This window comes from Heptranchias perlo, unplaced genomic scaffold, assembly GCF_035084215.1.
Source record: "Heptranchias perlo isolate sHepPer1 unplaced genomic scaffold, sHepPer1.hap1 HAP1_SCAFFOLD_346, whole genome shotgun sequence".
NCBI lineage: Eukaryota > Metazoa > Chordata > Chondrichthyes > Hexanchiformes > Hexanchidae > Heptranchias > Heptranchias perlo.
The window spans coordinates 135162-156771 of NW_027139358.1; the positions used below are offsets into that span (position 1 = coordinate 135162).

The following is a 21610-nucleotide window of genomic DNA, read 5'->3' on the forward strand; positions in this document are numbered from 1 at the left end:
CATCATAACCTCCTTGCTCTTATATTCTATGCCTCGGCTAATAAAGGCAAGTATCCCATATGCCTTCTTTACCACCTTATCTCCCTGTTGAATCTGATTTACATCCGTGTGTCGGGGATGAATCTGATTTATATCCATGTGTCGGGGATGAATCTGATTTATATCCATGTGTCGGGGATGAATCTGATTTATATCCGTGTGTTGGGGATGAATCTGATTTATATCCGTGTGTCGGAGATGAATCTGATTTATATCCGTGTGTTGGGGATGAATTTGATTTATATCCGTGTGTTGGGGATGAATCTGATTTATATCCGTGTGTTGGAGATTAATCTGATTTACATCCGTGTGTTGGAGATGAATCTGATTTATATCCGTGTGTTGGGGATGAATCTGATTTATATCCGTGTGTTGGGGATGAATCTGATTTATATCCGTGTGTTGGAGATGAATCTGATTTATATCCGTGTGTTGGGGATGAATCTGATTTATATCCTTGTGTTGGGGATGAATCTGATTTATTTCCGTGTGTTGGGGATGAATCTGTTTTATATCCGTGTGTTGGGAATGAATCTGATTTATATCCGTGTGTTGGGGATGAATCTGATTTATATCCGTGTGTCGGGGATGAATCTGATTTGTATCCGTGTGTTGGAGATGAATCTGATTTATATCCGTGTGTTGGAGATGAATCTGATTTATATCCGTGTGTTGGGGGTGAATCTGATTTGTATCCGTGTGTTGGAGATGAATCTGATTTATATCCGTGTGTTGGAGATGAATCTGATTTATATCCGTGTGTTGGGGGTGAATCTGATTAATATCCGTGTGTTGGGGGTGAATCTGATTTATATCCGTGTGTTGGGGATGAATCTGATTTATATCCGTGTGTTGGGGATGAATCTGATTTATATCCGTGTGTTGGGAATGAATCTGTTTTATGTCCGTGTGTTGGGAATGAATCTGATTTATACCCGTGTGTTGGAGATGAATCTGATTTATATCCGTGTGTTGGGGATGAATCTGATTTATATCCATGTGTTGGCGATGAATCTGATTTATATCCGTGTGTTGGAGATGAATCTGATTTATATCCGTGTGTTGCGGATGAATCTGATTTATGTCCGTGTGTTGGTGATGAATCTGATTTATATCCGTGTGTTGGGGATGAATCTGATTTATATCCATGTGTTGGGGATGAATCTGATTTATATCCGTGTGTAGGGGATGAATCTGATTTATATCCGTGTGTTGGGGTGAATCTGATTTATATCCGTGTGTTGGGGATGAATCTGATTTGTATCCGTGTGTTGGAGATGAATCTGATTTATATCCGTGTGTTGGGGATGAATCTGATTTATATCCGTGTGTTGGAGATGAATCTGATTTATATCCGTGTGTTGGGGATGAATCTGATTTATATCCGTGTGTTGCGGATGAATCTGATTTATGTCCGTGTGTTGGTGATGAATCTGATTTATATCCGTGTGTTGGGGATGAATCTGATTTATGTCCGTGTGTTGGTGATGAATCTGATTTATATCCGTGTGTTGCGGATGAATCTGATTTATGTCCGTGTGTTGGTGATGAATCTGATTTATATCCGTGTGTTGGGGATGAATCTGATTTATATCCGTGTGTTGGGGATGAATCTGATTTATATCCGTGTGTTGGAGATGAATCTGATTTATATCCGTGTGTTGCGGATGAATCTGATTTATATCCGTGTGTTGGGGATGAATCTGATTTATATCCGTGTGTTGGGGATGAATCTGATTTATATCCGTGTGTTGGGGATGAATCTGATTTATATCCGTGTGTTGGAGATGAATCTGATTTATATCCGTGTGTTGGGGATGAATCTGATTTATATCCGTGTGTTGCGGATGAATCTGATTTATGTCCGTGTGTTGGTGATGAATCTGATTTATATCCGTGTGTTGGGGATGAATCTGATTTATGTCCGTGTGTTGGTGATGAATCTGATTTATATCCGTGTGTTGCGGATGAATCTGATTTCTGTCCGTGTGTTGGTGATGAATCTGATTTATATCCGTGTGTTGGGGATGAATCTGATTGATATCCTTGTGTTGGAGATGAATCTGATTTATATCCGTGTGTTGGGGATGAATCTGATTGATATCCTTGTGTTGGAGATGAATCTGATTGATATCCGTGTGTTGGAGATGAATCTGATTTATATCCGTGTGTTGCGGATGAATCTGTTTGATATCCGTGTGTTATAGAGTCATAGAGTCATAGAGTTTTTCTGCACGGATAGAGGCCCTTCGGCCCATCGTGTCCGCGCCGGCCGTCAGCCCTGTCTACTCTAATCCCATATTCCAGCATTTGGTCCGTAGCCTTGTATGCTATGGCATTTCAAGTGCTCATCCAAATGCTTCTTGAATGTTGTGAGGGTTCCTGCCTCCACAATCCTCTCAGGCAGTGAGTTCCAGACTCCAACCACCCTCTGGGTGAAAAAGTTCTTTCTCAAATCCCCTCTAAACCTCCCGCCTTTTGCCTTGAATCTATGTCCCCTTGTTATAGAACCCTCAACGAAGGGAAAAAGCTCCTTAGTATCCATCCTATCTGTGCCCCTCATAATTTTGTACACCTCAATCATGTCCCCCCTCAGCCTCCTCTGCTCCAAGGAAAACAAACCCAATCTTCCCAGTCTCTCTTCATAGCTGAAGCGCTCCAGCCCTGGTAACATCCTGGTGAATCTCCTCTGCACCCTCTCCAAAGCGATCACATCCTTCCTGTAGTGTGGCGACCAGAACTGCACACAGTACTCCAGCTGTGGCCTAACCAGTGTTTTATACAGCTCCATCATAACCTCCTTGCTCTTATATTCTATGCCTCGGCTAATAAAGGCAAGTATCCCATATGCCTTCTTTACCACCTTATCTCCCTGTTGAATCTGATTTACATCCGTGTGTCGGGGATGAATCTGATTTATATCCATGTGTCGGGGATGAATCTGATTTATATCCGTGTGTTGGGGATGAATCTGATTTATATCCGTGTGTCGGAGATGAATCTGATTTATATCCGTGTGTTGGGGATGAATTTGATTTATATCCGTGTGTTGGAGATGAATCTGATTTATATCTGTGTGTTGGAGATGAATCTGATTTATATCCGTGTGTCGGAGATGAATCTGATTTATATCCGTGTGTTGGGGATGAATCTGATTTGTATCCGTGTGTTGGGGATGAATCTGATTTATATCCGTGTGTTGGGAATGAATCTGATTTATATCCGTGTGTTGGCGATGAATCTGATTTATATCCGTGTGTTGGAGATGAATCTGATTTATATCCGTGTGTTGGAGATGAATCTGATTTATATCCGTGTGTTGGGGATGAATCTGATTTGTATCCGTGTGTTGGAGATGAATCTGATTTATATCCTTGTGTTGGGAATGAATCTGATTTATATCCGTGTGTTGGAGATGAATCTGATTTATATCCGTGTGTTGGAGATGAATCTGATTTATATCCGTGTGTTGGGGATGAATCTGATTTATATCCGTGTGTTGGGGATGAATCTGATTTATATCCGTGTGTTGGGGATGAATCTGATTTATATCCGTGTGTTGGGGATGAATCTGATTTATATCCGTGTGTTGGGGATGAATCTGATTTATATCCGTGTGTTGGAGATGAATCTGATTTATATCCGTGTGTTGGAGATGAATCTGATTTATATCCGTGTGTTGGGGATGAATCTGATTTATATCCGTGTGTTGGGGATGAATCTGATTTATATCCGTGTGTTGGGGATGAATCTGATTTATATCCGTGTGTTGGGGATGAATCTGTTTTATATCCGTGTGTTGGAGATGAATCTGATTTTATCCGTGTGTTGGGAATGAATCTGTTTTATATCCGTGTGTTGGGGATGAATCTGATTTTATCCGTGTGTTGGGAATGAATCTGTTTTATATCCGTGTGTTGGAGATGAATCTGATTTATATCCGTGTGTTGGCGATGAATCTGATTTATTTCCGTGTGTTGGCGATGAATCTGATTTATATCCGTGTGTTGGGGATGAATCTGATTTATTTCCGTGTGTTGGCGATGAATCTGATTTATATCCGTGTGTTGGGGATGAATCTGATTTATATCCGTGTGTTGGGGATGAATCTGATTTATATCCGTGTGTTGGGGATGAATCTGATTTATATCCGTGTGTTGGAGATGAATCTGATTTATATCCGTGTGTTGGAGATGAATCTGATTTATATCCGTGTGTTGGAGATGAATCTGATTTATATCCGTGTGTTGGGGATGAATCTGATTTATATCCGTGTGTTGGGGATGAATCTGATTTATATCCGTGTGTTGGAGATGAATCTGATTTATATCCGTGTGTTGCGGATGAATCTGATTTATATCCGTGTGTTGGGGATGAATCTGATTTATATCCGTGTGTTGGGGATGAATCTGATTTATATCCGTGTGTTGGAGATGAATCTGATTTATATCCGTTTGTTGTGGATGAATCTGTTTTATATCCGTGTGTTATAGAGTCATAGAGTCATAGAGTTATACAGCACGGATAGAGGCCCTTCGGCCCATCGTGTCCGCGCCGGCCATCAGCCCTGTCTACTCTCATCCCATATTCCAGCATTTGGTCCGTAGCCTTGTATGCTATGGCATTTCAAGTGCTCATCCAAATGCTTCTTGAATGTTGTGAGGGTTCCTGCCTCCACAATCCTCTCAGGCAGTGAGTTCCAGACTCCAACCACCCTCTGGGTGAAAAAGTTCTTTCTCAAATCCCCTCTAAACCTCCCGCCTTTTACCTTGAATCTATGCCCCCTTGTTATAGAACCCTCAACGAAGGGAAAAAGCTCCTTCGTATCCATCCTATCTGTGCCCCTCATAATTTTGTACACCTCAATCATGTCCCCCCTCAGCCTCCTCTGCTCCAAGGAAAACAAACCCAATCTTCCCAGTCTCTCTTCATAGCTGAAGCGCTCCAGCCCTGGTAACATCCTGGTGAATCTCCTCTGCACCCTCTCCAAAGCGATCACATCCTTCCTGTAGTGTGGCGACCAGAACTGCACACAGTACTCCAGCTGCGGCCTAACCAGTGTTTTATACAGCTCCATCATAACCTCCTTGCTCTTATATTCTATGCCTCGGCTAATAAAGGCAAGTATCCCATATGCCTTCTTTACCACCTTATCTCCCTGTTGAATCTGATTTACATCCGTGTGTCGGGGATGAATCTGATTTATATCCATGTGTCGGGGATGAATCTGATTTATATCCGTGTGTTGGGGATGAATCTGATTTATATCCGTGTGTCGGAGATGAATCTGATTTATATCCGTGTGTTGGGGATGAATTTGATTTATATCCGTGTGTTGGAGATGAATCTGATTTATATCCGTGTGTTGGGGATGAATCTGATTTATATCCGTGTGTTGGAGATGAATCTGATTTATATCCGTGTGTTGGGGGTGAATCTGATTTATATCCGTGTGTTGGAGATGAATCTGATTTATATCCGTGTGTTGGGGGTGAATCTGATTTATATCCGTGTGATGGGGATGAATCTGATTTATATCCGTGTGTTGGGGATGAATCTGATTTATATCCGTGTGTTGGGAATGAATCTGATTTATATCCGTGTGTTGGAGATGAATCTGATTTATATCCGTGTGTTGGGAATGAATCTGATTTATATCCGTGTGTTGGGAATGAATCTGATTTGTATCCATGTGTTGGTGATGAATCTGATTTATATCCGTGTGTTGGGAATGAATCTGATTTATATCCATGTGTTGGCGATGAATCTGATTTATATCCGTGTGTTGGGAATGAATCTGATTTATATCCGTGTGTTGGCGATGAATCTGATTTATATCCGTGTGTTGGAGATGAATCTGATTTATATCCGTGTGTTGGAGATGAATCTGATTTATATCCGTGTGTTGGGGATGAATCTGATTTGTATCCGTGTGTTGGAGATGAATCTGATTTATATCCTTGTGTTGGGAATGAATCTGATTTATATCCGTGTGTTGGAGATGAATCTGATTTATATCCGTGTGTTGGAGATGAATCTGATTTATATCCGTGTGTTGGGGATGAATCTGATTTATATCCGTGTGTTGGGGATGAATCTGATTTATATCCGTGTGTTGGGGATGAATCTGATTTATATCCGTGTGTTGGGGATGAATCTGATTTATATCCGTGTGTTGGGGATGAATCTGATTTATATCCGTGTGTTGGAGATGAATCTGATTTATATCCGTGTGTTGGAGATGAATCTGATTTATATCCGTGTGTTGGGGATGAATCTGATTTATATCCGTGTGTTGGGGATGAATCTGATTTATATCCGTGTGTTGGGGATGAATCTGATTTATATCCGTGTGTTGGGGATGAATCTGTTTTATATCCGTGTGTTGGAGATGAATCTGATTTTATCCGTGTGTTGGGAATGAATCTGTTTTATATCCGTGTGTTGGGGATGAATCTGATTTTATCCGTGTGTTGGGAATGAATCTGTTTTATATCCGTGTGTTGGAGATGAATCTGATTTATATCCGTGTGTTGGCGATGAATCTGATTTATTTCCGTGTGTTGGCGATGAATCTGATTTATATCCGTGTGTTGGGGATGAATCTGATTTATTTCCGTGTGTTGGCGATGAATCTGATTTATATCCGTGTGTTGGGGATGAATCTGATTTATATCCGTGTGTTGGGGATGAATCTGATTTATATCCGTGTGTTGGGGATGAATCTGATTTATATCCGTGTGTTGGAGATGAATCTGATTTATATCCGTGTGTTGGAGATGAATCTGATTTATATCCGTGTGTTGGAGATGAATCTGATTTATATCCGTGTGTTGGGGATGAATCTGATTTATATCCGTGTGTTGGGGATGAATCTGATTTATATCCGTGTGTTGGAGATGAATCTGATTTATATCCGTGTGTTGCGGATGAATCTGATTTATATCCGTGTGTTGGGGATGAATCTGATTTATATCCGTGTGTTGGGGATGAATCTGATTTATATCCGTGTGTTGGAGATGAATCTGATTTATATCCGTTTGTTGTGGATGAATCTGTTTTATATCCGTGTGTTATAGAGTCATAGAGTCATAGAGTTATACAGCACGGATAGAGGCCCTTCGGCCCATCGTGTCCGCGCCGGCCATCAGCCCTGTCTACTCTCATCCCATATTCCAGCATTTGGTCCGTAGCCTTGTATGCTATGGCATTTCAAGTGCTCATCCAAATGCTTCTTGAATGTTGTGAGGGTTCCTGCCTCCACAATCCTCTCAGGCAGTGAGTTCCAGACTCCAACCACCCTCTGGGTGAAAAAGTTCTTTCTCAAATCCCCTCTAAACCTCCCGCCTTTTACCTTGAATCTATGCCCCCTTGTTATAGAACCCTCAACGAAGGGAAAAAGCTCCTTCGTATCCATCCTATCTGTGCCCCTCATAATTTTGTACACCTCAATCATGTCCCCCCTCAGCCTCCTCTGCTCCAAGGAAAACAAACCCAATCTTCCCAGTCTCTCTTCATAGCTGAAGCGCTCCAGCCCTGGTAACATCCTGGTGAATCTCCTCTGCACCCTCTCCAAAGCGATCACATCCTTCCTGTAGTGTGGCGACCAGAACTGCACACAGTACTCCAGCTGCGGCCTAACCAGTGTTTTATACAGCTCCATCATAACCTCCTTGCTCTTATATTCTATGCCTCGGCTAATAAAGGCAAGTATCCCATATGCCTTCTTTACCACCTTATCTCCCTGTTGAATCTGATTTACATCCGTGTGTCGGGGATGAATCTGATTTATATCCATGTGTCGGGGATGAATCTGATTTATATCCGTGTGTTGGGGATGAATCTGATTTATATCCGTGTGTCGGAGATGAATCTGATTTATATCCGTGTGTTGGGGATGAATTTGATTTATATCCGTGTGTTGGAGATGAATCTGATTTATATCCGTGTGTTGGGGATGAATCTGATTTATATCCGTGTGTTGGAGATGAATCTGATTTATATCCGTGTGTTGGGGGTGAATCTGATTTATATCCGTGTGTTGGAGATGAATCTGATTTATATCCGTGTGTTGGGGGTGAATCTGATTTATATCCGTGTGATGGGGATGAATCTGATTTATATCCGTGTGTTGGGGATGAATCTGATTTATATCCGTGTGTTGGGAATGAATCTGATTTATATCCGTGTGTTGGAGATGAATCTGATTTATATCCGTGTGTTGGGAATGAATCTGATTTATATCCGTGTGTTGGGAATGAATCTGATTTGTATCCATGTGTTGGTGATGAATCTGATTTATATCCGTGTGTTGGGAATGAATCTGATTTATATCCATGTGTTGGCGATGAATCTGATTTATATCCGTGTGTTGGGGATGAATCTGATTTATATCCGTGTGTTGGTGATGAATCTGATTTATATCCGTGTGTTGGGGTGAATCTGATTTATATCCGTGTGTTGGAGATGAATCTGATTTATATCCGTGTGTTGGGGATGAATCTGATTTATATCCGTGTGTTGGGGATGAATCTGATTTGTATCCGTGTGTTGGGGATGAATCTGATTTGTATCCGTGTGTTGGGAATGAATCTGATTTATATCCGTGTGTTGGGAATGAATCTGATTTATATCCGTGTGTTGGGAATGAATCTGATTTATATCCGTGTGTTGGGAATGAATCTGATTTATATCCGTGTGTTGGGAATGAATCTGATTTATATCCGTGTGTTGGAGATGAATCTGATTTATATCCGTGTGTTGCGGATGAATCTGATTTATATCCGTGTGTTGGGGATGAATCTGATTTATATCCGTGTGTTGGAGATGAATCTGATTTATATCCGTGTGTTGCGGATGAATCTGATTTATATCCGTGTGTTGGGGATGAATCTGATTTATATCCGTGTGTTGGAGATGAATCTGATTTATATCCGTGTGTTGCGGATGAATCTGATTTATACCCGTGTGTTGGGGATGAATCTGATTTATATCCGTGTGTTGGAGATGAATCTGATTTATATCCGTGTGTTGGAGATGAATCTGATTTATATCCGTGTGTTGGGAATGAATCTGATTTATATCCGTGTGTTGGAGATGAATCTGATTTATATCCGTGTGTTGGGGATGAATCTGATTTATATCCGTGTGTTGGAGATTAATCTGATTTATATCCGTGTGTTGGAGATGAATCTGATTTATATCCGTGTGTTGGGGATGAATCTGATTTATATCCGTGTGTTGGGGATGAATCTGATTTATATCCGTGTGTTGGAGATGAATCTGATTTATATCCGTGTGTTGGGGATGAATCTGATTTATATCCGTGTGTTGGGGATGAATCTGATTTATATCCTTGTGTTGGGGATGAATCTGATTTATTTCCGTGTGTTGGGGATGAATCTGTTTTATATCCGTGTGTCGGGGATGAATCTGATTTATATCCGTGTGTTGGAGATGAATCTGATTTATATCCGTGTGTTGGGAATGAATCTGATTTATATCCGTGTGTTGGAGATGAATCTGATTTATATCCGTGTGTTGGGAATGAATCTGATTTATATCCGTGTGTTGGGGATGAATCTGATTTATATCCGTGTGTTGGAGATGAATCTGATTTATATCCGTGTGTTGGGGATGAATCTGATTTATATCCGTGTGTTGGAAATGAATCTGATTTATATCCGTGTGTTGGGGATGAATCTGATTTATATCCGTGTGTTGGGGATGAATCTGATTTATATCCGTGTGTTGGAGATGAATCTGATTTATATCCGTGTGTTGGGGATGAATCTGATTTATATCCGTGTGTTGGGAATGAATCTGATTTATATCCGTGTGTTGGGGATGAATCTGATTTATATCCGTGTGTTGGGAATGAATCTGATTTATATCCGTGTGTTGGGAATGAATCTGATTTATATCCGTGTGTTGGGGATGAATCTGATTTATATCCGTGTGTTGGGAATGAATCTGATTTATATCCGTGTGTTGGGGATGAATCTGATTTATATCCGTGTGTTGGAGATGAATCTGATTTATATCCGTGTGTTGGGAATGAATCTGATTTATATCCGTGTGTTGGGAATGAATCTGATTTATATCCGTGTGTTGGGGATGAATCTGATTTATATCCGTGTGTTGGGAATGAATCTGATTTATATCCGTGTGTTGGGGATGAATCTGATTTATATCCGTGTGTTGGGGATGAAACTGATTTATATCCGTGTGTTGGGGATGAATCTGATTTATATCCGTGTGTTGGGAATGAATCTGATTTATATCCGTGTGTTGGGGATGAAACTGATTTATATCCGTGTGTTGGGGATGAATCTGATTTATATCCGTGTGTTGGGAATGAATCTGATTTATATCCGTGTGTTGGGGATGAATCTGATTTATATCCGTGTGTTGGGGATGAATCTGATTTATATCCGTGTGTTGGGAATGAATCTGATTTATATCCGTGTGTTGGGAATGAATCTGATTTATATCCATGTGTTGGCGATGAATCTGATTTATATCCATGTGTTGGCGATGAATCTTTATTTATATCCGTGTGTTGGGGATGAATCTGATTTATATCCGTGTGTTGGTGATGAATCTGATTTATATCCGTGTGTTGGGGTGAATCTGATTTATATCCGTGTGTTGGCGATGAATCTGATTTATATCCATGTGTTGGCGATGAATCTTTATTTATATCCGTGTGTTGGGGATGAATCTGATTTATATCCGTGTGTTGGTGATGAATCTGATTTATATCCGTGTGTTGGGGATGAATCTGATTTATATCCGTGTGTTGGAGATGAATCTGATTTATATCCGTGTGTTGGGGATGAATCTGATTTATATCCGTGTGTCGGGGATGAATCTGATTTATATCCGTGTGTTGGTGATGAATCTGATTTATATCCGTGTGTTGGGGATGAATCTGATTTATATCCGTGTGTTGGAGATGAATCTGATTTATATCCGTGTGTTGGGGATGAATCTGATTTATATCCGTGTGTTGGGGATGAATCTGTTTTATATCCGTGTGTTGGAGATGATTCTGATTTATATCCGTGTGTTGGGGATGAATCTGTTTTATATCCGTGTGTTGGAGATGAATCTGTTTTATATCCGTGTGTTGGGGATGAATCTGATTTATATCCGTGTGTTGGAGATGAATCTGATTTATATCCGTGTGTTGGAGATGAATCTGATTTATATCCGTGTGTTGGGGATGAATCTGATTTATATCCGTGTGTTGGCGATGAATCTGATTTATATCCGTGTGTTGGGGATGAATCTGATTTATATCCGTGTGTTGGGGATGAATCTGATTTGTATCCGTGTGTTGGGGATGAATCTGATTTGTATCCGTGTGTTGGGAATGAATCTGATTTATATCCGTGTGTTGGGAATGAATCTGATTTATATCCGTGTGTTGGGAATGAATCTGATTTATATCCGTGTGTTGGGGATGAATCTGATTTATATCCGTGTGTTGGGGATGAATCTGATTTATATCCGTGTGTTGGGGATGAATCTGATTTATATCCGTGTGTTGGAGATGAATCTGATTTATATCCGTGTGTTGGGAATGAATCTGATTTATATCCGTGTGTTGGGGATGAATCTGATTTATATCCGTGTGTTGGGGATGAATCTGATTTATATCCGTGTGTTGGGGATGAATCTGATTTATATCCGTGTGTTGGAGATGAATCTGATTTATATCCGTGTGTTGCGGATGAATCTGATTTATATCCTTGTGTTGGGGATGAATCTGATTTATATCCGTGTGTTGGAGATGAATCTGATTTATATCCGTGTGTTGGGAATGAATCTGATTTATATCCGTGTGTTGGGGATGAATCTGATTTATATCCGTGTGTTGGGGATGAATCTGATTTATATCCGTGTGTTGGGGATGAATCTGATTTATATCCGTGTGTTGGGGATGAATCTGATTTATATCCGTGTGTTGGAGATGAATCTGATTTATATCCGTGTGTTGCGGATGAATCTGATTTATATCCGTGTGTTGGAGATGAATCTGATTTATATCCTTGTGTTGGAGATGAATCTGATTTATATCCGTGTGTTGGGGATGAATCTGATTTATATCCGTGTGTTGGGGATGAATCTGATTTATATCCGTGTGTTGGAGATGAATCTGATTTATATCCGTGTGTTGGAGATGAATCTGATTTATATCCGTGTGTTGGGGATGAATCTGATTTATTTCCGTGTGTTGGAGATGAATCTGATTTATATCCGTGTGTCGGCGATGAATCTGATTTATATCCGTGTGTTGGGGTGAATCTGATTTATATCCGTGTGTAGGGGATGAATCTGATTTATATCAGTGTGTTGGGGATGAATCTGATTTATATCCGTGTGTTGGTGATGAATCTGATTTATATCCGTGTGTTGGGAATGAATCTGATTTATATCCGTGTGTTGGGGATGAATCTGATTTATATCCGTGTGTTGGAGATGAATCTGATTTATATCCGTGTGTTGGTGATGAATCTGATTTATATCAGTGTGTTGGGGATGAATCTGATTTATATCCGTGTGTTGGGAATGAATCTGATTTATATCCGTGTGTTGGAGATGAATCTGATTTATATCCGTGTGTTGGGAATGAATCTGATTTATATCCGTGTGTTGGGGATGAATCTGATTTATATCAGTGTGTTGGAGATGAATCTGATTTATATCCGTGTGTTGGAGATGAATCTGATTTATATCCGTGTGTTGGGGATGAATCTGATTTATATCCGTGTGTTGGAGATGAATCTAATTTATATCCGTGTGTCGGGGATGAATCTGATTTATATCCGTGTGTCGGGGATGAATCTGATTTATATCAGTGTGTTGGGGATGAATCTGATTTATATCCGTGTGTTGGGGATGAATCTGATTTATATCCGTGTGTTGGGGATGAATCTGATTTATATCAGTGTGTTGGGGATGAATCTGATTTATATCCGTGTGTTGGAGATGAATCTGATTTATATCCGTGTGTTGGAGATGAATCTGATTTATATCCGTGTGTTGGAGATGAATCTAATTTATATCCGTGTGTCGGGGATGAATCTGATTTATATCCGTGTGTCGGGGATGAATCTGATTTATATCCGTGTGTTGGGGATGAATCTGATTTATATCAGTGTGTTGGGGATGAATCTGATTTATATCCGTGTGTTGGAGATGAATATCTGAACACTATCTTTTTTCAGAAAAATTTTGACTTCACCACTCAGTCGCCCACTTTGTGAAGATTGGCCATTGTTTATTGGTAGAACAGGAGGATCGCTGACTCGGTCATCTCCCTCGATGCATTCAGCCTCTTCCTTGCCCCGTACCCATTCCGGTCGAAGGCTGAGAAATCTCCACATTGCCCAGGGTCCTCAGGGAAATAACTCCCAGCTCCAACACAGAACTGCAAAAATCCATGGAGAGCACTGAATGGGCCATCTCACTGAATGGGCCATCTCACTGAATGGGCCATCTCACTGAATGGGCCATCTCACTGAATGGGCCATCTCACTGAAGGGACCGGGTGTCACTGTGTTCATCTCCGACCTTTCACCTCTGGGACCCAGGGTCATCTCCAGCCCCAAAGGGACCGGGTGTCACTGTGTTCGTCATCGACCTTTCACCTCTCGTACCCGGGGTCAAATCCAGCCCCAAAGGGACCGGGTGTCACTGTGTTCCTCACTGACCTTTCTCCTCTCGGACCCAGGGTCATCGCCAGCCCCAAAGGGACCGGGTGTCACTGTGTTCCTCATCGACCTTTTCCTCATTAACACTTTGTGTGTCCTGGAAAACCACATGTGCAGGAAGTGCTGCCAACTGCTGGAGCTCGAGCTCAGAGTTTCTGAGATTGAGGGGCGGCTGGCCTCACTCCAGTGAATACAGGAAGCTGAGAGTTTCGTGGATCGCGCGTTTCAGGAGGTGGTCACCCTGCAGCTACAGAGAGTTCATGCGGAGAGGGAGTGGGTGACCACCAGACAGACTAGGAGGGACAGGCAGGCAGTGCAGGCGTCCCCTGGGAGTGTGGCACTCACTAACCGGGATTCAGTGTTGAATCCCAGTGAGGGTGGTGACACCTCGGGGTGAGTGCAGTCAGGAGCCAATCCACTGCACCGTGGGACACTCGGCTGTACAGGGGGGGGGCACAAGAAATGCAGTTGTTCCAGGGGATTCGATAGTCAGGGGGACAGACAGGCGTTCCTGTGACCGTCAATGTGAGTCCCATGTGGTGTGTTACCTCCCTGGTACCAGGGTAAAGGACATCACGGAGACGGTGCAGAACATTCTGAGGGGGGAAGGGGAACACACAGAAGTCATGGTCCATGTGGGAACCAATGACATAGGAAAGAAACAGGTCGAGGACCTGCAGTCAGAGTCTCAGGAGCTGGGGAGGAAGTTAAAAAGCAGGACCTCAAAGGTAGTAATCTCTGGATCACTCCCGGTGTCACGCACTAGTGACTATAGGAATAGCAGGATAAGACAGGTTAATGCATGGCTGGAGAAATGGTGCAGGAGGGAGGGCTTCAGATTCCTGGGGCATTGGGACCAGTTCTGGGGCAGGAGGGATCTGTTCAAGATGGACGGGTTGCACCTCAACAGAGCTGGGACCAATGTCCTCGCGGGGGGTTTCACTCGAATCATTGAAATTTACGGCACAGAAGGACGCCATTCAACCCATCCAGTCTGCCGGCAGATAAAGAGCTCTCCCGCCTAATCCCACTTTCCAGCTCTTGGCCCGTAGCCCTGTAGATTACAGCACTTCAAGTGCACATCCAAGTGTTAGTGGGGGAGGGTTTAAGCTAATTTATCAGGGGGATGGGCATTAGAGAGGAGAAACAAAGTGCACAGAGGACTGGGAGAGACAAGTAGCACCAGAGTAAAGAATAGTTCAGAAATAGGAGGGATCAGTCAGGGGACAAACGCGAGGCAGACTAAGATGAGACTGGAGTGCGTGTGTGTAAATGCACGTAGTGTGGTGAATAAGATTGGTGAGCTGCAGGCTCCAGTCGTCACATGGGACTATGATATAGTGGCAATAATAGAGACCAGGCTCAGAGAAGGGGAGGATTGGGAACTGAATATTCCTGGATACAAGGTATTCAGGAAAGATAGGGAAGGAAAGAAAGGAGGGAAGGACGGGACAGTATTGATCAGAGAAACTATTATAGCACTGGAAAGGGATGATGTCATTGAGGGTCTAAGACAGAATGTAGTTGGTTAGAATTTTGGTAATTTTCAGGTTGACAAGATGTAACGAGTGGAGAGCCACAGGGATCAGTGCTGGGACCTCAACTATTTACAATCTATATCAATGACTTGGATGAAGGGACCGAATGTATGGTTGCTAAATTTGCTGATGACACAAAGGTAGGTGGGAAAGTAAGTTGTGAAGAGGACATAAGGAGTCTGCAAAGGGATATCGATAGGTTAAGTGAGTGGGCAAAAATTTGGCAGATGGAGAATAATGTGGGAAAATGTGAACTTATCCACTTTGGCAGGAGGAATAGAAAAGCAGAATATTATTTAAATGGAGAAAGATTGCAGAACTCTGAGGTACAGAGGGATCTGGGTGTCCGAGTACATAAATCACTAAAAGTTAGTATGCAGGTACAGCAAGTGATTCGGAAGGCAAATGGAATGTTGTCATTTATTGCAAGGGGAATGGAATATAAAAGTAGAGATGTTTTGCTCCAGTTGTACACGGCATTGGTGAGACCACATCTAGAATACTGTGTGCAGTTTTGGTCTCCTTATTTAAGAAAGGACAGAATTGCTTTGGAGGTGGTTCAGAGAAGGTTCACTCGACTGATTCCTGGGATGAGGGGGTTATCTTATGAGGAAAGGTTGGACAAGTTGGGCCTGTATACACTGGAGTTTAGAAGAATGAGAGGTGATCTTATTGAAACATATAAGATCCTGAGGGGACGAGAAGGGATAGATGCTGAGGGAATGTTTCCCCTTGTGGGAGAGACTAGAACTCGGGGCCACAGTTTAAAAATAAGGGGTCTCCCATTTAAGACGGAGATGAGGAGAAATTTTTTCTCAGAGGGTCGTGGGTCTGTGGAACTCCCTTCCCCAGAGAGCGGGGGAGGCAGGGTCATTGAATATTTTTCAGGCTGAGTTAGAGAGATTCCTGATTAACAAGGGAGTCAAAGGTTATAGTAGGTAGATGGGAAAGTAGGGTTGAGGTCACAATCAGATCAGCCATGACCTTATCAAATGGCAGAGCAGGCTCGAGGGGCCGAACGGCCCACTCCTGCTCTTAATTCGTATGTTCGTAATTCAGGAACAATCGAGGAGCTATTACACTACTGGGTGTATACTATCGACCACCAAATAGTGGGAAGGAGAAAGATGCAAGAACTCTCGAGTAGTGATAATGGGGAAACTTCAATTATCCCAATATAGACTGGGATAGTAAACAGTGTAAAGGGCAAAGAGGGGGAGGAATTCCTGAAATGTGCACAAGAGAACTTTCTTGATCAGTGTGTTTCCAGCCCAACGGGGAAGGAACCAGTGCTGGATCTAATTCTGGGGAGGGGATTTACGAGGATGTTGAGGTATATGATCAGCCATGATCTGATTGAATGGCGGAGCAGGCTCGAGGGGCCAGATGGCCTACTCCTGCTCCTATTTCTTATGTTCTTATGTTCTCCTTTCCAGTGCAACATCCTGGTGCCCAACCCCCTGCCAAGTTAGTTTAAATCCACCCCTCACAGCACGAGTGAACCTCCCCTATCAGCCCGCCTCTCTCCCGTTCCCGCCTCTCTCCCGTTCCTGCCCCTCTCCCGTTCCCCCTATCAGCCCGCCTCTCTCCCGTTCCCGCCTCTCTCCCGTTCCCGCCCCTCTCCCGTTCCCCCTATCAGCCCGCCCCTCTCCCGTTCCCCCTATCGGCCCTGCCCCTCTCTCCCGTTCCCGCTATCGGCCCTGCCCCTCTCTCCCGTTCCCCCTATCGGCCCTGCCCCTCTCTCCCGTTCCCGCTATCGGCCCGCCCCTCTCTCCTGTTCCCGCTATCGGCCCTGCCCCTCTCTCCCGTTCCCCCTATCGGCCCTGCCCCTCTCTCCCGTTCCCCCTATCAGCCCGCCCCTCTCTCCCGTTCCCCCTATCGGCCCTGCCCCTCTCTCCCGTTCCCGCTATCGGCCCGCCCCTCTCTCCCGTTCCCCCTATCGGCCCGCCCCTCTCCCGTTCCCGCTATCGGCCCGCCCCTCTCTCCCGTTCCCCCTATCGGCCCGCCCCTCTCCCGTTCCCGCTATCGGCCCGCCCCTCTCTCCCGTTCCCCCTATCGGCCCTGCCCCTCTCTCCCGTTCCCGCTATCGGCCCTGCCCCTCTCTCCCGTTCCCCCTATCGGCCCGCCCCTCTCTCCCGTTCCCCCTATCGGCCCGCCCCTCTCCCGTTCCCCCTATCGGCCCTGCCCCTCTCTCCCGTTCCCCCTATCGGCCCGCCCCTCTCCCGTTCCCCCTATCGGCCCGCCCCTCTCTCCCGTTCCCGCCTCTCTCCCGTTCCCCCTATCATCCCGCCCCTCTCTCCCGTTCCCGCCTCTCTCCCGTTCCCCCTATCGGCCCACCCCTCTCTCCCGTTCCCGCCTCTCTCCCGTTCCCCCTATCGGCCCGCCCCTCTCTCCCGTTCCCCCTATCATCCCGCCTCTCTCCCGTTCCCCCTATCGGCCCGCCCCTCTCTCCCGTTCCCCCTATCGGCCCGCCCCTCTCCCGTTCCCCCTATCGGCCCGCCCCTCTCTCCCGTTCCCCCTATCGGCCCACCCCTCTCTCCCGTTCCCGCCTCTCTCCCGTTCCCCCTATCATCCCGCCCCTCTCTCCCGTTCCCGCCTCTCTCCCGTTCCCCCTATCGGCCCGCCCCTCTCTCCCGTTCCCCCTATCGGCCCGCCCCTCTCTCCCGTTCCCCCTATCATCCCGCCTCTCTCCCGTTCCCCCTATCGGCCCGCCCCTCTCTCCCGTTCCCCCTATCATCCCGCCTCTCTCCCGTTCCCCCTATCGGCCCGCCCCTCTCTCCCGTTCCCCCTATCGGCCCGCCCCTCTCTCCCGTTCCCGCCTCTCTCCCGTTCCCGCCTCTCTCCCGTTCCCCCTATCGGCCCGCCCCTCTCTCCCGTTCCCGCCTCTCTCCCGTTCCCGCCTCTCTCCCGTTCCCGCCCCTCTCCCGTTCCCCCTATCGGCCCGCCCCTCTCTCCCGTTCCCGCCTCTCTCCCGTTCCCGCCTCTCTCCCGTTCCCGCCTCTCTCCCGTTCCCCCTATCATCCCGCCCCTCTCCCGTTCCCCCTATCATCCCGCCTCTCTCCCGTTCCCCCTATCATCCCGCCCCTCTCTCCCGTTCCCGCCTCTCTCCCGTTCCCCCTATCATCCCGCCCCTCTCCCGTTCCCCCTATCGGCCCGCCCCTCTCTCCCGTTCCCGCCTCTCTCCCGTTCCTGCCCCTCTCCCATTCCCGCCCCTCTCCCGTTCCCCGTATCATCCCGCCTCTCTCCCGTTCCCCCTATCGGCCCGCCCCTCTCTCCCGTTCCCGCCCCTCTCCCGTTCCCGCCCCTCTCCCGTTCCCCCTATCATCCCGCCTCTCTCCCGTTCCCGCCCCTCTCCCGTTCCCCCTATCATCCTGCCTCTCTCCCGTTCCCCCTATCATCCTGCCTCTCTCCCGTTCCCCCTATCATCCCGCCTCTCTCCCGTTCCCCCTATCATCCCGCCTCTCTCCCGTTCCCCCTATCATCCCGCCTCTCTCCCGTTCCCCCGATCATCCCGCCTCTCTCCCGTTCCCGCCTCTCTCCCGTTCCCCCTATCATCCCGCCTCTCTCCCGTTCCCGCCCCTCTCCCGTTCCCCCTATCATCCCGCCTCTCTCCCGTTCCCCCTATCATCCCGCCTCTCTCCCGTTCCCGCCTCTCTCCCGTTCCCCCTATCATCCCGCCTCTCTCCCGTTCCCGCCTCTCTCCCGTTCCCCCTATCATCCCGCCCCTCTCCCGTTCCCGCCTCTCTCCCGTTCCCCCTATCATCCCGCCCCTCTCCCGTTCCCGCCCCTCTCCCGTTCCCCCTATCATCCCGCCCCTCTCCCGTTCCCCCTATCATCCCGCCCCTCTCCCGTTCCCGCCTCTCTCCCGTTCCCCCTATCAGCCCCGCCTCTCTCCCGTTCCCCCTATCATCCCGCCCCTCTCCCGTTCCCGCCCCTCTCCCGTTCCCCCTATCATCCCGCCCCTCTCCCGTTCCCCCTATCATCCCGCCCCTCTCCCGTTCCCGCCTCTCTCCCGTTCCCCCTATCAGCCCGCCCCTCTCTCTCCCCATTTTCCCAATGTATCAGAGTATCTCTCTCTCCCCCCATTCCCCTCTATCATATCTCTCTCTGTGCACACTCACTTGTTCCGTGTCACATCCAATAGCCTTTACTCCTGAGCACATGGCCAGTGCACCTCCTTCATTGTTGAAAACTCTGAAATGTACAAACCCGAGTTCGACCTGATCTGCAAAGAAAGCACAAGGGGAGTCCGCAGTCACGGATATCGGCCAGAAGTTACATCCATCGGACCAAGAATCAGTAACCTTAATACAACAAAAACGTTGTTCTTAATGAATACTTTGCATCTGTCTTCACAAAGGAGAGGGATGATACAGGGATTGTAGTTAAGGAGGAGGAGTGTGAAATATTGGATGGGATAAACATAGTGAGAGAGGAAGTATTAAGGGGATTAGCATCTTTGAAAGTGGATAAATCACCAGGGCTGGATGAAATGTATCCCAGGCTGTTAAAAGAAGCCAGGGAGGAAATAGCGGAGACTCTGACCATCATGTTCCAAACTTCACTGATACAGGCGTGGTGCTGGAGGATTGGAGGACTGCTAACATTGTACCGTTGTTTAAAAAGGGAGAGAGGGATAGACCGAGTAATTACAGGCCAGTCAGTCTAACCTCGGTGGTGGGCAAATTATTGGAATCAATTCTGAGGGACAGGATAAACCATCACTGAGAAAGGCACGGAGTGATCAAGGACAGTCAGCACGGATTTGTTAAGGGAAGGTCGTGTCTGACTAACTTGATTGAATTTTTCGAGGCGGTGACAAGGAGGGTCGATGAGGGTAGCGCAATTGATAGTCTACATGGATTTTAACAAGGCTTTTGACAAGGTCCCACATGGCAGATTGGTCAAAAAAGTAAAAGCCCATGGGATCCAAGGGAAAGTGGCAAATTGGATCCAAAATTGGCTCAGTGGCAGGAAGCAAAGGGTAATGGTCGATGGGTGTTTTTGTGACTGGAAGGCTGTCCACAGATCCCTGAAGGTAGCAGGACAGGTAGATAAGGTGGTTAAAAAGGCATATGGAATACTTTCCTTTATTAGCTGAGGCATAGAATATAAGAGCAGGGAGGTTATGCTGGAACTGTATAAAACACTAGTTAGGCCACAGCTTGAGTACTGTGTACAGTTCTGGTCACCACATTACAGGAAGGATGTGATTGCACTAGAGAGGGTGCAGAGGAGATTTACGAGGATGTTGCCAGGACTGGAGAATTTTAGCTATGAGGAAACATTGGATAGGCTGGGGTTGTTCTCTTTGGAACAGAGGAGGCTGAGGGGAGATTTAATTGAGGTGTATAAAATTATGAGGGGCCCAGATAGAGTGGATAGGAAGGACCTATTTCCCTTAGCGGAGGGGTCAATAACCAGAGGGCATAGATTTAAAGTGATTGGTAGAAGGATTAGAGGGGAGCTGAGGAGAAATTTTTTCCCCCAGAGGGTGGTGGGGTCTGGAACTCACTGCCTGAGAGGGTGGGAGAGGCAGAAACCCTCAACTCATTTAAAAAGTACCTGGACGTGCACCTGAAGAGCCGTGACCCGCAGGGCTACGGACCAAGTGCGGGAAAGTGAGATTAAGCTGGATGGCTCATTTTCAGCCGGCACGGACACGATGGGCCGAATGGCCTCCTTCTGTGCTGTAAATTTTCTATGTATTTTTTATATTCATTCATGGGATGTGGGCGTTGCTGGCGAGACCAGCATTTATTGCCCATCCCTAATTGCCCTTGAGAAGGTGGTGGTGAGCCGCCTTCTTGAACCGCTGCAGTCCGTGTGGTGACGGTTCTCCCACAGTGCTGTTAGGAAGGGAGTTCCAGGATTTTGACCCAGCGACGATGAAGGAACGGCGATATATTTCCAAGTCGGGATGGTGTGTGACTTGGAGGGGAACGTGCAGGTGGTGTTGTTCCCATGTGCCTACTGCCCTTGTCCTTCTAGGTGGTAGAGGTCGTGGGTTTGGGAGGTGCTGTCGAAGAAGCCTTGGCGAGTTGCTGCAGTGCATCCTGTGGATGGTGCACACTGCAGCCACAGTGCGCCGGTGGTGAAGGGAGTGAATGTTTAGGGTGGTGGATGGGGTGCCAATTAAGCGGGCTGCTTTGTCCTGGATGGTGTCGAGCTTCTTGAGTGTTGTTGGAGCTGCACTCATCCAGGCAAGTGGAGAGTATTCCATCACACTCCTGACTTGTGCCTTGTAGATGGTGGAAAGGCTTTGGGCAGGAGGTGAGTCACTCGCCGCAGAATACCCAGCCTCTGACCTGC

The 21610-nt window shown here is 46.1% G+C and overlaps 1 protein-coding gene across 1 annotated transcript in view; it reads right to left on the minus strand.

The window, feature by feature from the left end:
• Window positions 1-13327: 13327 nt before the first annotated feature.
• Window positions 13328-21610, minus strand: part of LOC137311514 (intelectin-1b-like) — a 42149-nt gene continuing 33866 nt past the window's right edge. Inside the window, exons 6-7 of the mRNA XM_067978667.1 lie at window positions 19420-19523; window positions 13328-13477 (exon numbers count right to left, since the gene is read on the minus strand). Of these exons, the coding sequence (XP_067834768.1) occupies window positions 13328-13477; window positions 19420-19523 (254 nt within the window). The remainder of the gene's footprint in view (window positions 13478-19419; window positions 19524-21610) is intronic.